Below are 16,158 nucleotides of genomic sequence, written 5' to 3' on the forward strand. Positions count from 1 at the left end.
ACAATAACATTAAGTTGACCTATCAAAATTGGTTTTCAGATTGATCTGAAAGATCCACATTCCCATAAAAACACCTAGATATTAAATACTTAGAGCTGAAATATATTTAACCAGTATCAATTAAAACTCACTTCATTCTGTTTTGCTTTCATCGCTGTGCTACAATCCGCAGATGTCTCCTGCTATCCCTAGAAAAATAACGCCCTGGGCGGTTGCCCATATTGCACATGTCAGAAACCACAACTGAAACATCGCAATTAACAGTAAATAACGTTCAACTATGAACACTGTCCAACGGCACAACAAGTAACTAAGCAGAATGAGCACCGTGACTGTTTTCATTCTCCCTCCCACTGCGATGTTTGCCACCATGACAGGAGAGGAAATCAATCAATGAGCAATGAGCATGCTCTATGTTCATACGTTCAACTTTTACTTATTCGGCGATTAAATGAATGTCTATATATATATATATATATATATATATATATATATATAGACACCGCAGTGTACACAAGAACAAAGAACGGCTCTCAGTGAGGCTTCAGTCCTTAGGACTTAGTAAAGATCCGTCCAGAAGAATTGGATTGTTCCTGAATGTCATATCACTATATTGCAGACTTTAGTCACAGCGTTGTCCCATATATGCCTCAGTCAACACCTCCACACAATAATTCAGCGCATGAGTGACAACTTTTTTTCATCAGATGCAACATGTGTCTCAGTACAGCTAGCTTTGCTAGCACAGATCTTACCTTTCTTTAAGCTTTCCTTCCAAGTGACGCTAAAAGTTGGACGAAGTCCCCACCGTCTGTGAAAGCGAAGCGCTGCTGATTTTACATGTCGCCATATCAATTTATGCAGCGCTATTATATTATAGACAAACATCTCCTCCCGCTCAGAGGAAACCACTGCGCATGTCTGGAGCTCCGAGTGCGAGTAAAGGTGGAGGCGATGGGTGACAACAGACACTAAGTCACGTTATTGCTCGGATTTTACGGCGCCACCTTAAGTCCCTGATCTTCACATTTTAACGGAAGAAAAGAGCAACGAGACTTGGATGTAACAGTAACGCGACAGTTTTGTAGAAATGTAGTGAAGTAGAAAGTACAGATACTTACTGTAAAATGTAGTGGAGTAAAAGTAGAAAGTCCCCATTATTAAATCTACTTAAGTAAAGTACAGATACACGAAAACTGTACTTAAGTACAGTAACGAAGTACTTGTACTTCGTTACTTCCCACCACTGGTTAACATTTCAATATTAAAATGTATTTTCCTCTCTTGTGTCATAAAAATACACTTGACTAAAAAAACTAATCTGACCGCTGCCCTCTGGTGGCTTTATGTGGAATAACGTTACAAGAACAACTGAAGTGATGAAATGATTCAGAAAAACAGAAAAAACATTTATTGAACATGCAGAAGATGTCAGTTTTCCCTCTTAATTCTTATTTAGTGACTCATTATTTTATTTCAGTCTTTTCACTTCAAACATCTTATAGAAATGTTTTACCCATTGGAGTTTTTTTGCTGATAAAATCACAACAAATAGAGGTTGCCTGTGTTTATTTTGCACTGCAAAAACAGTAAATCTTACAAAGTATTTTTGGTCTAGTTTCTAGTGCAAAGTTTTCAGCATACTTGAAATAAGACAAAACTTACAAGTAACTTTATAGAACGATATGAGAGCTCAATTTAAGTCAATAGCCAGTGGAAAATGATTATAACATTTGGAAAATTTGTTGATTCATAAATTAAATCTGTAACTGTGCAGTCACTCAGGGTGAGTTTAAAATATTTTCTCAAAACTTTACTACCATCATACTATTTATTCCAATAGCTGATGAACAGCAAAGCACCACACCCATTTCCAGCTCGTTCTTACTTGATTTCTATTCCACCACTCTGTTTTCCATAGTGAACTTGGGACTATGTTTACATGAGCATCAGAAAATGTAAAAAAAATCAACTAAAATTGAAAGGAAGTACATTAAAGCATAAACTCTGTACAAAACAAATTAGAAATGCCCACACCTATAATAAAAATAACAACAAATTACTTATGACATAATCTCGGTTGGCCAGAGTGTAAAGGAAGTTCTTCAAGAATTACTTTTTTACCAATGTTAAAACTCACAGATGTATGGCCGTACCTTCTACCATTTCCTGACATAAATTGAAAACTGATCCCACTCCTGCTATGATAAAAACAGTTATAGAACAGAGTGTTACAGAAAAATGCACATGTACATCTTTTCACTAAAAGTCTCCAAAACATGATTATAATTTTCACTGTAAACCTTCACAGCAAATTGTTTAGAGTACTTTAAGTGTAAAGTTTCCACCAAACTATGTGATCATTTGGGTCAATATAATATAAAAAAAGTATGGTTCTTACCAGAACTGCAATTACACTTTACTGTCAGTAATTTAAAAACAAGAAACACCAAGTAATCTTGTAAAAGCATTTAGTGAGATTTAAACCTTACAGATAAAATTAAACTCCTCTGAAGCATTTTTATCAAACCATCTATGTTGTCCTCTGACATCCATACAGCCAGATATGTTACAGTCATCCGTCGCTCCATCTGAGATGTTAAAGGTGGTCATCCCGGGACAGACCCAGATCCAGAAATTCAGAGTACAATTGAAGCGCAAACCCATCCAGACATAATCAGTCGATGCATTCTTGACTTTCTCCTGGATCCATCTCTGATCATCCATGTTGGTGATGGTGACCAGGTCATGGTGGTGAGTTCTGCAGTGGTTTAAGGCTTTTGACCAGTTCATATTTTCTTTGACCAGGATCACTTGATCTGTTTCATGACACAAACATGAAATAACTAGTTTATTATGTGTAAGCACATAAACAGTGTCACCAAATTTAAAAGTTTATGCTAATATCAAGGTAATCTATTTGCAAAATCACAGAAAGTAAAAAAAAATGCCTCACCAGTATTTCACCCTAAATAATATTTAAACTTCTGCTTAGCATATTTGTAGTGTCCCATCATATTATGAACAAGATGACGAAGCCCAAAGGTAATAGGAAAGACAAAGACTCGGGGGATGAGATCTTAGACATAACCTTAGGAATAACCTAGCAGGTGTCGAGGTGGCTAATGCTAACACAAGCCCCACGTGCCCTCCGGGTCCATCCGCCACAAATGAGGACGTCCTAGCAGCCATAAGCAAGCTTAGCAGCACGGTCGACATGAGGTTTGTGGAGCTCAATGGATCAATTTCCAGTCTCAAAGTGGCGCTTTCCAATATAATTGACCGTGTGACATCAACCGAGGCCGCAGTCGTGTCACAAGATAGATGGATTTTTAAGCTGGAGAAGCGACATGATAGCCTAGCTGCCCAATGCTCTCAGCAGCAAGCTAAACTGGATGATTTGGAGGCGCGCGCGCGCTAGCAGGATATTGTGGGCATACAAGAGAAAGCAGAGAATGGTAGACCGACAAACTTTGTCTGCAACCTGCTGCCTAAACTGCTGGTTGTAGACAACTTTGATCGGCCAATTGAGGTGGATGGAGCACACCGGAGACTGATGCAGGCTAAAGACGGGAAGGCGAGAGCCATCATTGTCAGGCTGCATTATTTTCAAGAGAAGGAACGGGTGCTACATTTGGCGAGGGAGAAGAGTCCTCTGCAGTATGACAGTGGTTTGGTGTTCATCTTTCCTGACCTGACCTCAGCAGTAATGAAGAATCACCAGGCGTTCCAAGCTATCAGGGAGCAATGCAGGTCCAAGGGGATTCGTTATGGATTCCGATACCCTGCACAGTTCCTGGTTACTGTGAATAACAATACCGTTAGGTTCAACACTCCAGTGTAAGCCGATACATTTCACAGGGGCTTCCAGTGGAAGCCACTGGAAGCCACAGATAGCCAGATAGCATGCTATCCACTGGAAGCTTCCACTGGAAGCCACAGATAGGCAGATAGCATTGTTATCTGTTCTGACAGATAGCCATGCGTTGTCAGATCGTCATACACGGAGGACAAACTTACGGCTATTTCTGTCAGACAATTATACGCTATGATCACAATATTTTATATTTATTCTGTATGACTTTTTATTGGGTCTTCTTGTTTTCAGTTCTCGCGTATGACGAGCTGATGACTCCTCTCAGTATCGCTGACCTCTGGCAGAATGTGCATGCGTGCTTACTACATGTATGCTATTCTGGCATGTATGGCTGTCTGACAGAACACCGGGAGATCGAGGACTGGCAGTCTGGGACTAAATGAAGCAGGTGGTAAGACTATCCTCATGTTGTACTTAAAATTTTGAGAAAGCGAGCAATTAAGGATTCGGCCATTGGGTGAGAAATGTAAATCATCTATTTTGATACGTTCATTGTGTAGGGTTGAGCAGCTACTCTAGTTGGAAAGATGGGGAGCTGTGTTACTTGTCCGCCCCCTGGTGAACGGCTAATTCTAGCTTTAAGTTGGGGGTATGGAGACACCGCTCCGGGTTCCGTTTGGTAGCAGGGAGGGCTACCAAACGGAGGGCTGTTTCTTACACATCGGCGTGTTCTGAATATCTTAAAATTATCTTCACAGTCATGCAACAGTTACTAAAATGCACACAAATTAATGACAACTGATCCAGATAAACATAGTAAGGGCGGTGTTAATTTGATTAGCTGGAATGTCCGCGGGATATATAGTCCTCTAAAAAGAGGTAAAGTTTATGCACACCTGCATTCACTGAAGGCCGATATTTGTTTTCTCCAGGAAACCCAAATTAAGAAAACAGCTGCTAAAGTTCTTAGTCCCTCGTGGGCCTCCCATGTATACCAGTCAAATTTCAGCACAAAAACTAGAGGGGTGGCAATTTTGATTAAAAAACATTTACCATTCATTCATAAGCAGACAATTTCAGATCAAAGGGGAAGGTACGTGATTGTAAGTGAGCTGCTAAATACTGCACCAGTGACACTAATAAATATAGACTGGCCTATTTTTGATGATCCCATCTTTTTTCAAGACCTTTTTAATGTAGTGCCAGATTGGGTGGGCTCTAATATAATTGTTGGTGGGGACTTAAACCTAATCCTGGGCCCAGTTTTAGATTGACAACGCCCTCAGTCCAGTTCATTCAAGAGCGGTGAGTCCCTTAAAAATCTATTACAATCCCACAATTTGGTTGACATTTGGAGACTGCTATATCCTACCGGGAGAGATTATTCATACTTTTCAGCAGTACATAAGTCCTACTCTTGGATTGATTACTTCTTGTTGGACTCTAGGTTGCTAGGATCAGTATCAAGCTGCAAATACCACAATATTCACATATCAGATCATGCTCCTGTGTTGCTGAACCCTAAATTAGATTTTAAAAAGGGAAAGTGGCAGTGGTGCTTAAATAACACTCTGTTGAAAGATAAGAAATGTTGCTACCCTTCGGCTCTCTCCGTAAACAACCAGGACATGTGACTTTTTAAAAAAAAGTTTTATTTGTCTGCTAGAAGAGCCTTTATCATTCGAAAACTATCCTGCATACAAGTTTACAAGTTTTGCACTAAATGTCTTAGTTTTACGGCTAATTAAAGGCAGCTGGCGGATTTAAAGGGGCGTGTCCATTTAAATGCCCTGTGTGTAAACAAGCGTGTAAACAGTGAATCCCACAAAAATCCCATTAAGAAAACATTAAGACTCCTATCAGCAACACAAAAAATAATCAGATTAATATTTAAAACACTTTCCTGATAGGTATTTTCCTAGAACCTACATAAAAGAACCACAGACAACGTATATGAATTTATGACTAAACTTCTGCAAGCAAAAGGAGAAGACTCTGTCAACTGCTTCTCAGAGCTGTTCACAGAGTGTTCTGCCAATCTTTGGATACAGCTTGTCTTTTATTATCAAACTTCAAAGAGGGAGGATAGGCAAGATAGACAGCAGAGAAAAAACAGCAAAGGTCGTAAAACATTTTACCTAAACACAGCAAAGGTCGTAAAACAATTTACCTAAACAACTAGCAACCCAGTTCCAGATGCGATATCTGATTTACGGCCTGAGCCCGGTTCAAATCTTGGTCAAACTGTTTCACCTGAAGATGAACAGGCAGCTGTGACCCCCAGGTCAGTTAATACACACACTAAAGAAGAAAACATTTTAAACTGACTGAAAGTAACAACAAAATGATAATACCAAAAATCCCTATCATTCCAATTCAAATTAAATCTCACCATCATAACAGATGAAGGGTTTTCTCACAGAGCAGTTCTCATTCCTCCATCTGCCTTCATCATCAAACACAGTCACGGCACATTGACCACTGTTGATTCTCTGATTGTTAAACTGCAGATTCCAGTGTCTGAAAGAGAAACTGCTTCCATCTGACCACCTCCAGGTGTCTCTGAATAAACCGTTAAGTATGTACTGATTTTGTCCTACAGAGCTGCATACATTTTTGAGCTGCTGGTCCAGTAGCTGCTTCGTTCCACTGACCAGGTCTGTGTGATTCTTTCTGCAGTAACTCTGAGCTTCTAGCCAGGTCTTTGCTTCTTGAATCAAGTGAAATGTCTTTGATTCATTTGTTTCTATGCAGTGAAAAGAGCAAAAAAAAGGTAAAGAACGCTTTACATTTCTAAATAAGAGAGTGAAAATGTTGGTAAATATAAGTAAACAATTCAAAGTTAATTAGTTTTCCATTCCTGCCGCAGTTTTAGCTCAGTTCATTATACGTTCACTAATAATAAACTAACAACAAAGGGAATATATTCTTACCACTATAGCACAGAAAAATGTAACGATCATTACAGGACAAATCTCCCCACTTGAGGGTTTTCCACATAAACCCACAATTTTCAACCCCTCCAGAATCATTTGGTTCCCTTGTTGAGGGATTCCAGTTTGTCTCACTTTCATTGAACTCCACTTCAGATTGAGACCAGTACCATGTTCTGGTACCATGTGTTTGATCATACAGACCAATCCAAGCTTCACTCTGATCTCCAGCTGAGATGTTGATGAGTCTCTTCATGTCCTTCATGTTAGTCACTGTGACCAGGTCAGTGTGTTTCTCTCTGCAGTACTGCTGAGCTTCAGTCCAGGTCTTATTCTCATTAAAGTAGTGAAACTGATAGAGCTGACAGTCCATGAAACAACACTGACCTGAAATAGAAAGAAAGCACAAAATGAGCCAACAAGACGATCTAGTTTCAGTTTCAATTTTACAGAAATTTAAATGTGTTTATAATTACCTTATGAGGAATTTTATGACTGTAAACTAACCTCTAATTAAAAGCCGTTGCAGTTATGTGGTCACTTACCCATCAAAACAAACAGAAGCAAATTCCGCTGCATGGTTCCTCTGTCAGACGATTTTAGACTGTTTTGGTTCAGGGATCAGGAAGGTTGCTCTCTGTTGGACCAATTAACGTATTTAGAAAAGTTGTGTAAACTAACGGGTTTTATATTTCCCTAATTTCTTCACTTCAGAAAGTGCAAATAGTACATTTGTTGGCTGAAGCAGGGATTAGTGTTTAATTCTTGTAACTCTTACTAACCTACAACTCATCAACCAATGAAAGAGATTATAAGGACAAAATGAGTGCAGCTGTGTACCATGTCAAGTCACTTTTAGGCAAAGAGAAAGTAAATTGACCGCACGACCAAATAATTGTACCGGTTTACATACGATATTTAGAGGCTTGGTGGTATTTGAAATTCTCTCCACCATTTAGCTGGATCAACTTGTGTTGCGGCTCCAGACATGTTACAGTCATCTGTCTTTCAATCTCAGGATTAATACTTGTCACAGTAGCAGTTGTGATAGACCTAAAGCCAAACCCAGAGCCATATTTGCTTTGTCAGATGGATTTATAGAGAGTTTTGTTTAAAATGTAAGGAAGGTTTGTCTCAATAGGACAAATTCAAATATTTAGATAGTTTGTACACTGAAAATAAATTCATCCATCAGGTTCTTTTATAATCAGCTTGCTTACACATGCTTAATTTTTTTATGTATGTTTTGTAATTACAGGAAACTGCAATATTTACATGCAAATTATGCATTTTCAATTATAGTTAGGAACCATGTTAAATCCATTTCAAATGTTTCTGTCTTTGTAAATAGAAAAAGAAAACTCCACAACTATACATACACATCCTGCTGCTAATACAGTCATACATGCGTGTCTATTATATTTCCTTCCTCCACAGAGATAAAACTTACGTTTTTCCCTTTCTTGCTGGGATGGTTGACTTTTCTCTTGTTCTGCTGACGGGAGGGTTCTGCAAAATGCCCAGTCGTTGTAACGGAGATCGCTTTTGATGGCTCAAGAACTGCATTTGAATATTCCCTTATGAAAATACCATGTCATGCAGGCGTGCTGTTTATTTGCATGATTGAACGAGAGCAAGTCCTGAAATATTAGGAGAGTTGAGGAGGAAAGCAACCTTATGTAAAATATTAGTCTTATATTTACCATAACTATTTCTATTTGTCCTTCTTATTATATTTTATGTAATTAGATATAATTTTTGTGTAGTATCTGTTTTTTTATATTTAATGTTAGTGCAGTGGTGCGCCATCGGGTTTCAGTTAGGGGCGAGGCGTCAGGACAATGCAAAACCTGTGCACCACACCAAGCCAAAGGCATCCAATAATGTGCAAATACATAAAAATACATCAAGTAAAACACCAATGCAGCCCAACAATGAATATACCAAGCAACATATCTCAACTTATATTTAAGCAAAATACACAGGCAACAGGGCCACATAATTGAACAGTCAGAAATTTAGCAAAACGTTTCTATGTTAAGCTCAACATCAATCCAAACTGCTCAAAAAGCACATGTGAACAATTAAAATGGAAAAATGTTAGGTAGAGTCTGTATGAGAAAGTAATAGAAAAGTAACACTCACTTGTAAATAATTGCTTGTAAATAATATCCATGTATTTGTCCTGAGTTGAAAAGTAAAAACGGCCAGCAAAATAGCTTGTTGTGCTCAGAGCTAGCTGTTAGCCACGCCTAGCGCTCATAGCTACACTCTTTAAAATGATGCACTTTTTAAAGTAGGAAATTAAAGTGAAAACTCAATAATACCAATAAGCAACTCGTTTGTAGAATAAAAATTATATTATAGATCAAGTTAAATATGATTAAGACATTTTACGCTTTTTCTTTTCACTTTTCAAGGGCTAGCAGAGAAAGTCATTCTGGCCACATTATTATTCTGAATAATAGACTGGTGACTTGAATTATAGCCAATAAACAGACACACAGCCATTCTCATTCAAATTGCAGCTTAATTTAGAATCCTCAATTAGACTACAAAGCATCAACAGCTTGGTAATATTTACCTCGGATATCATTCATTTTAATTTTTTTAATTTTCCACCATAGTTTCCCTTTTCAGGTGGGGAAACTCATTTGAGGACTCTGGTGATACTGTAAAAGCACCAATATGTCCGTCTACTCGCTTTGAACTAGTTCAGCCTCTCGGTCTGAACCTACTGGCGTCACGTTTCATTCCTAACAGAAAGTCAGTGGTTGTTTTGAAGGATTGTGATTGGCTGACACAGGTGCTAGCTTTGCACTATTCTCGCCCTACGCATTTGGCATGTTTAAAACGCACGGACGTGTTTGTAAGCCACTCTGTGTGATAAGTTAAATCAGACAAAGAAAATGTGTAGTACTGTTTTTATTGGTTGCTCTTTAAGCCAAACTTGTCTCTTGAGCTAAATAAGTCTATTTATGAGTTAAATTTAGCAGCAAAGGTTGGTGTTATATAGAAAAAACATAAATTATTTGAATCCTGTCTCCTGCTATTATGAAAACTATATTTCTTAGCTGTTGCTGGAGATGCCCTCAGTGCTATATTTGTCCTGTTTTTCATATTTATCACACAGGACTTTCACAAACATCCTGGTCTTTATATATATTATAAGCAAAAAGTTAGAAATGTTAGCATTTGAATTGCAAAACGCGACAGTCAAAAGATTTTTATCACACGGGGGAAAGTTTTGAACATTAACAAACACTTCACTTTATTGAACGTAGTGTCAAAACGAAACATAAAATTACATAAATTTTTTATATTATATGGAAAACATTTTATGAAATGAAAATAAAAAAAATGATCTTGCCTTATGAAAAGCAAGATCCTAGTTATTTTCCATTTTAGTAAAAACAGAATAGAAATAATCCTGTAATAAAAACTAACTTTAATCGTTTTCATAATTTTCCTAATTCTTTTGGTAGAATTAGGAAAAAAACAGAAGAACTTTTGCTATTATGTGTGGAATTTTTGTCCTTAACCACATAAAAAAATATACATTATTGAGACCACCAAATATGGACAGTCTCAATAATAGCTTGGATAAAGCAGAGGACATTGTCCAAGATGAGAAACACTGGTTTAGGAGGAAGAGTTGAGTATATTTCCATTGCCATGCTTAAATCCACAGAATTCAAGGAGAGGACGTTTGCAGTGGTGCAGCGAAGTGAACAGGAAGATTCTGGGATGTTTGGAGAAGTAAAAACCAGTAGCGTAGTGGGTTTTGAATGATGACTCCAAGAGGGACCAAAATGGGAATCATATTGCCACCTACGCAGCCATTATCGAGTGGCGCCGTGGGAAGAAATGGTAAATAGCCGGGGAACCGTGATTTTTTTAAGTCAGAGTTGACTTGACTTGGTAAGCAAGTCAATGTTGGTACTTAGTCTCTAAGTGGCAAAGTCTCTAAGTCAGATGTTGAAAGCTGTTTCAACCCCTAAAAAATTCATTGTTTTACTCAGCAACCAACAGTTTCTTTCAGGCTATGTGAGGCTTTTAATACAACATGGAGGATCCACAATAAAGAGTTCACTTAAAGGGAGAAGGCCACACTTTTACTCCCGCTTAACCAGGATATTATCAGCGTTCAGAAGAGTTTGCTATCTTTGGGTTAGAGTAGCAAACTCTAACCAAGACTAAGATGGCTTAGTCTTGGCTTAGAGACTAAGATGTCCCTAAGTCTTAGAGACATCTAAGAATCCACTTATACCAAAATAATATCAATGCTAAGCTAATATGACAGAAGCAAATGCTATAAATTTGAGATATTTATAACTCACTCAAGTATATTTGAGTGATAATGTAATTTCACCAGAGAAAACAACTCAAAATATATATTTTTTGCAAATAAATATTTCTAAAAAGAAATATTTATTTTGCACATATTTGATATGTTGATGTTTTGTTTTTTTTGATACCTTGGTGTAAAGAAACACCTGTTTGTAACAGCTGCTGGCCAACCCGGCTCTTAGACTGACTGTGTCTATTATGTTTTAGATTTTGTATTAGCAGGCTTCCTGGGAACAGCTGAGGTACAATGAACGTAATGTCAGTTTCTCTAATTTACATAATGTTTCCTGGTGTTAACAGATAACTGCTGATAAGATTCAGTAAATGGTTTATTTAGCCTGTTTCCTAGGTGCAGAATGTAAGATATAGATGTCAGCGTTTGACCTTTACAACACTGGCACTGAACAGGCACTGCTACGTTTTTTAATGCAGCCAATAAACACTCCTTGCCTTTTAAATCGTCGTTTTATAAGACATATAAGAAATTGTTGTTTACAAACAAGATAGTATACAAGTAAGACAGTCTATTTTATTTAATAAATAGGAAGTACATAAATGGATGAATTTACTGTTCAGATCGTTGTGCTAAATGATGAGCTGTTACTGAGTGAAAAACACCAATCAAAATAATTTCTCATTATTTTCCGTCTTAAAACTCATCTTTAAGAGGACATGAAATGAGAACAACCTCTGTGTTGTTAAAGAATGGAGTCAGCTTATCTATGATCGCTTAAAACCTGATTTAAAACCTAAGATCAAAGTTTGTGTCAAAAATGATGTGGAGTAAATTTGTCTAAAGACAAAAAGTGATTCTCGGTGATCTGGTCTGAGGCGGTAGTGAGATTTGGTGGGTACAACTCTGAAGAACAAAGTGCTTCCAACAGAAGTGAAGAAGTGGTCAAATGAATGAAAATTACTTTAAGATTTAGGATGTTGAACATATGAAATTAAATTCCTCATTATCATTCATTTTGAACCACTTATGTTCTCCTCCCATCTCCATGGCTCCAGACATGTCACAGTCGTCCATCGGTCCATCTAAAGCCCAGTTCTTGTAGCTGACCACCTCATCACTGACCCAGAACCAGAAATCCAGAGTGCAGGTGAAGCGCAGACCCATCCAGACATAATCAGTCGATGCGTTCTTGACTTTCTCCTGGATCCATCTCTGATCATCCATGTTGGTGATGGTGACCAGGTCATGGTGGTGATCTCTGCAGTAGTACAAGGCGTCCTCCCAGTTCATCTTCTCTTTGATCAGGATCACTTTATCTGAATTAATAAAAAAAATGAATACCCATAGATAATCTCACTGTTGTCTTTGTTTAGACTTTTACTCTGAACTAATGGCTTGTCAAAAGATTTATTTGAAAAGAATATCTCCAAATTTCAGGTATGATCACATGTCTACATAGGTGTAAAGTCAAATGAGTATGCACCTGTTTTATGTCTTGTGTAGTGGAACATTATATAGAAAGCTGTAATGTTCCACTTTTGAAAATAAATCTGTCAGGCTAATCATTGGCACTTAGACGATAATTCTGATTGCTTTGTGGCCAGGACATTTTAAAAATAAGAACAAAAATCTCACCGTCATAACAGATGAAGGGTTTTTTGTCATTACAGCTGTCAGTTTCCCATCTGCCTTCATCATCAAACACAGTCATGGCACACTGACCGTCATTTTCCTGCTCATCATCAAACTCTTCATGCCAGTGTCTGAAAGAGAAACTGCTTCCATCTGACCAGCGCCAGGCGTCCCTGAACAGGCCGACAAACACAAATGTGTTCACGGACTTGATCTCTTTCTCGAGTTGGGGATCCTTGAGCTGGTTTGTACCGCTGACTAAATCTGTGTGTTTGTCTCTGCAGTAACTCTGAGCTTTGAGCCAGGTCTTCTTTTGTTCGATCACTTGAAATTTCTTATTTTGCCTACTCTCTGTGGAGGAAAGAATGTCAAAGCACAACTCTTATTTTTTCAGTACCACTTGAAAGCTGAATATAAATTCAGGATTAACCTATTTTATTTTTAAAAAACACAAAAAAACAAAAACTATAATTCTAAAACTAATTTAGCATCCATTAAAATTATCCTCACCATCAAAACAAACAAAATAGCTTGTGTCTTCGTTTTCTCCTTTACAGGACACGTCTCCCATTTGGAGGTCTTTGCGTAAAAACCCACAATTTTCAGTGTCTCTGTCATTCGGTTCTTCTTCGTTCCACATTATCTCACTTTCATTGAGCTCCACTCCAGGCAGAGACCAATACCATGTTCTAGTACCATCTGTTTGGTAGAACAGACCAATCCAAGCTCCATCTTTTCCCTTCTTCATTGAACTGAGGAGTCTCTCCATGTCCGTCATGTTAGTCACTGTGGCCAGGTCAGTGTGTTTCTCTCTGCAGTACTGCTGAGCTTCAGTCCAGTTCTCTTTCTTTTCAATATAGTGATACTTATAGAGTTGACAAACTGCCAGAAAACAATGACCTACGCATAAGAAAAATGTGGTCATTTAACTTAATTGCAAGGATATAAAAATGCTATTTATAGAGAGCATAATCAGAGTTGCATTAATCTCAAAATGGTTTTCCACCACCAACATTAATTTGAATAGAAAATAAACTTCAGCAATCCCACTAGCACTTGTACAATGGTGTATTTGGGCCAAGTAAAACAAACCAAAAAAAGGATAAAGTCACAGTATTGTGACAATATGTTCATATAATTACAAATATAAAATTGAAACAATAGGAGAATAGAGTCATATTAATTCCAAAGTAAGGTAATATTAATATTAATATATAAGACGGTCAGAACAGACAGTCATTTGCACAATTGACATGACGGCGGCTCCGCCCCCATGCTGACGTAAAGCAATCCTCCCCCAATCATTCCAGGGCACTTGTCAGCAACTGACCAATCAGCGTTCCAAGTACAGTAATTAAACAATATTGACGGTATCTATCATAGAAAACACGCTGCAGTCAGAGAGATTTTGAGGAAAATAATAAATAATTACAGTTGTCAGTGGGTAATATTAATTCCCCACAGCCGTTACCCAGAACGTGTAGAGGGTGGAATACAATTTATTATATTTACCAAATCAAAAAGGAGTCTGAAATGAGGTTGCCACCCGTCCCTTAAAATACGGAACCATACCGTACTTGACTGTAAAATGTAGCGTCACGTATTGAATCGATAAGGGACTCGATATGTTCCGTATTTTACAAATGTGGATGTGTAATAATGAATATGTGGTCCCCGAATATTTTATATAGTAGGCTGTCCCAGTCATTGTTTCACTCATGGTGTTGCGGTCTATGGTTGCCATATTGTGCCCAACTGCTTTCTGGGTAACACCGACACGCTTCCACCGCAGTCTCTCTCTCTTCATGCCCCCCCACACCCCACCCTGCCTTAATAACAGCTGGCTTGTCGGAGGACAGCTCTACTTCCGCAAGGGGGCAGAGCCATGTCAATTGTTTTGAAGTTCTGCTATTGATCATCAGATGCTGAGTATAACTACATAAAATACTAACGTCTTAATTTTACTGCAGTGGTAAGTCATAGTTCTCATATCAACTTGATTCTTGTAAATTGTGACTTCATTTTCACAATATTATGACTTTATTCTTATAATATTACAACTTTATTATTGATTGAGATATCAGATGTTACTTTTTCATCAGTTATTTTTATTATGTAGAGCCACTCACCCATCGAAAAGAGCAGAAAAACGATCCACTGCGTATTTTCTCTGTCCCAAGGCATCATTTTATCCTTCTCTTTGTCTTAATGTTTCCCAAATATTTGCCTTTTTTTTATTATTATTATAAATGTCTCTAATAAAAATAGTTGAAAGCTGCAGATCTTAGGAGGAAAAAAAAACATACTTCTTCAAAATCTAAACTGATTTTAGGATTTTGTAAATGTAACATTTGGAGAAAAAAGAACAATAACAGACAAGTAGAAAATAAATACACATACAGTTGCATCACTTCAGCTGATATAATGTCAAACTTTATCTAGAAGAGAAACTTACATCTGGTTACGTCCTTTTCGTCGGGCTGAAACGGTGCTCTATCTCAGTGTGCCGTTTCCACACAATCAAATGCTCACTTCAGCTCAACACAGACCCCCTTTTCAGCAGCAGCATTTGAATGAACAAACATTTAAAATATTGCCGTAACTTAGGTTGATTATTTACGAAGGGAAAACACACTGACAGCATGTTAGTGTGGCTGGATGACTCCTATGGAAAGCAAAATAAATCATATTTAAATCATGTTGAGCATTTATTCAGTTAGAAATTTAACTGAAGATAAGTTTCTAGTCACAGTATGATTTAGAAAAAACATGCTATCTTCATTCTAACTGGGAAATTGCATGCATTTCTCTGGTGAACGTCAGTATTTTTTTACAGAGTCAAATCTTGACGCAGTTTGAAACAGAAAGGTTTTCTTGTAAAAAGAAGACTGGCGCAGTCAAAATAACGGAACACAAATACCTGAAATATGTCACCGTTAGCCAATCAGCCCAGGTCTTTTGTTCCACACTGCAAAAAAACATCTTACCATAAAATACCGGCAGCTGTGATTGCCAGAATTTTACCATATTTATGTTGTAAAATTTTTGGTTGCCACAGCTGCTCATATAAATTAGAGACACTTTTTTTTTTTTTACAGTGCAGCTTTCACCCTCACAGTATTGAAACCCTTCTCCTGCTGACACTCCTTACTGGTTCCTCCTGTTAAACCCCGTTACCAGTTTTATCCGGTCTCGTCCTCGTGTTACCCTGCTGTCTATTTTCCCTGGATTTCTGTTTTTGTTATGCTCTGGCTCCCTGTGCTCCTGTGGGGGTTCTTTTGTAAGTTTATTTTCATCAAAACATTCAACACGCTCCATGCCCCCAGCTCCTGTCTGCATTGTGGTCCATCCATAAACTCACCATTCATGACACAGAGTTCATTTCACTACTTATTTTCTCATTTGTTTTGGTTAAACCCGTTTTTTGTTTTCTCACTCTATAAAGGCGACTCATCACTAGAGCAGTTTGT

The 16,158-nt window shown here is 37.8% G+C and overlaps 1 protein-coding gene across 1 annotated transcript; it reads right to left on the bottom strand.

Moving 5' to 3' along the window:
- Positions 1–1,427: 1,427 nt before the first annotated feature.
- Positions 1,428–7,123, bottom strand: LOC103480317 (C-type mannose receptor 2-like). Its single transcript, XM_081599950.1, has 3 exons — positions 6,714–7,123; positions 6,210–6,643; positions 1,428–2,819 (listed from the first exon to the last, which is right to left on the bottom strand). The coding sequence occupies exons 1-3, from the start codon at positions 7,121–7,123 to the stop codon at positions 2,482–2,484; spliced, it is 1,182 nt and encodes a 393-aa protein (XP_081456076.1). The 3' UTR covers positions 1,428–2,481.
- Between the last annotated feature and the right edge of the window lie 9,035 nt (positions 7,124–16,158).

This window comes from Poecilia reticulata, chromosome 18 (assembly GCF_904066995.2).
Source record: "Poecilia reticulata chromosome 18, P_reticulata-male-v2, whole genome shotgun sequence".
NCBI lineage: Eukaryota > Metazoa > Chordata > Actinopteri > Cyprinodontiformes > Poeciliidae > Poecilia > Poecilia reticulata.

Coding starts and splice junctions, on each gene's coding strand:
- LOC103480317 (XM_081599950.1), bottom strand. CDS start 7,123: ATGGACTGTCAGCTCTATCAGTTTCACTACTTTAATGAGAATAAGACC. Junction 6,644..6,713: donor TTGTTGTTAGTTTATTATTA/GTGAACGTATAA, acceptor GAATTGTTTACT/TATATTTACCAACATTTTCA. Junction 2,820..6,209: donor ACCCTTCATCTGTTATGATG/GTGAGATTTAAT, acceptor GTCATGAAACAG/ATCAAGTGATCCTGGTCAAA.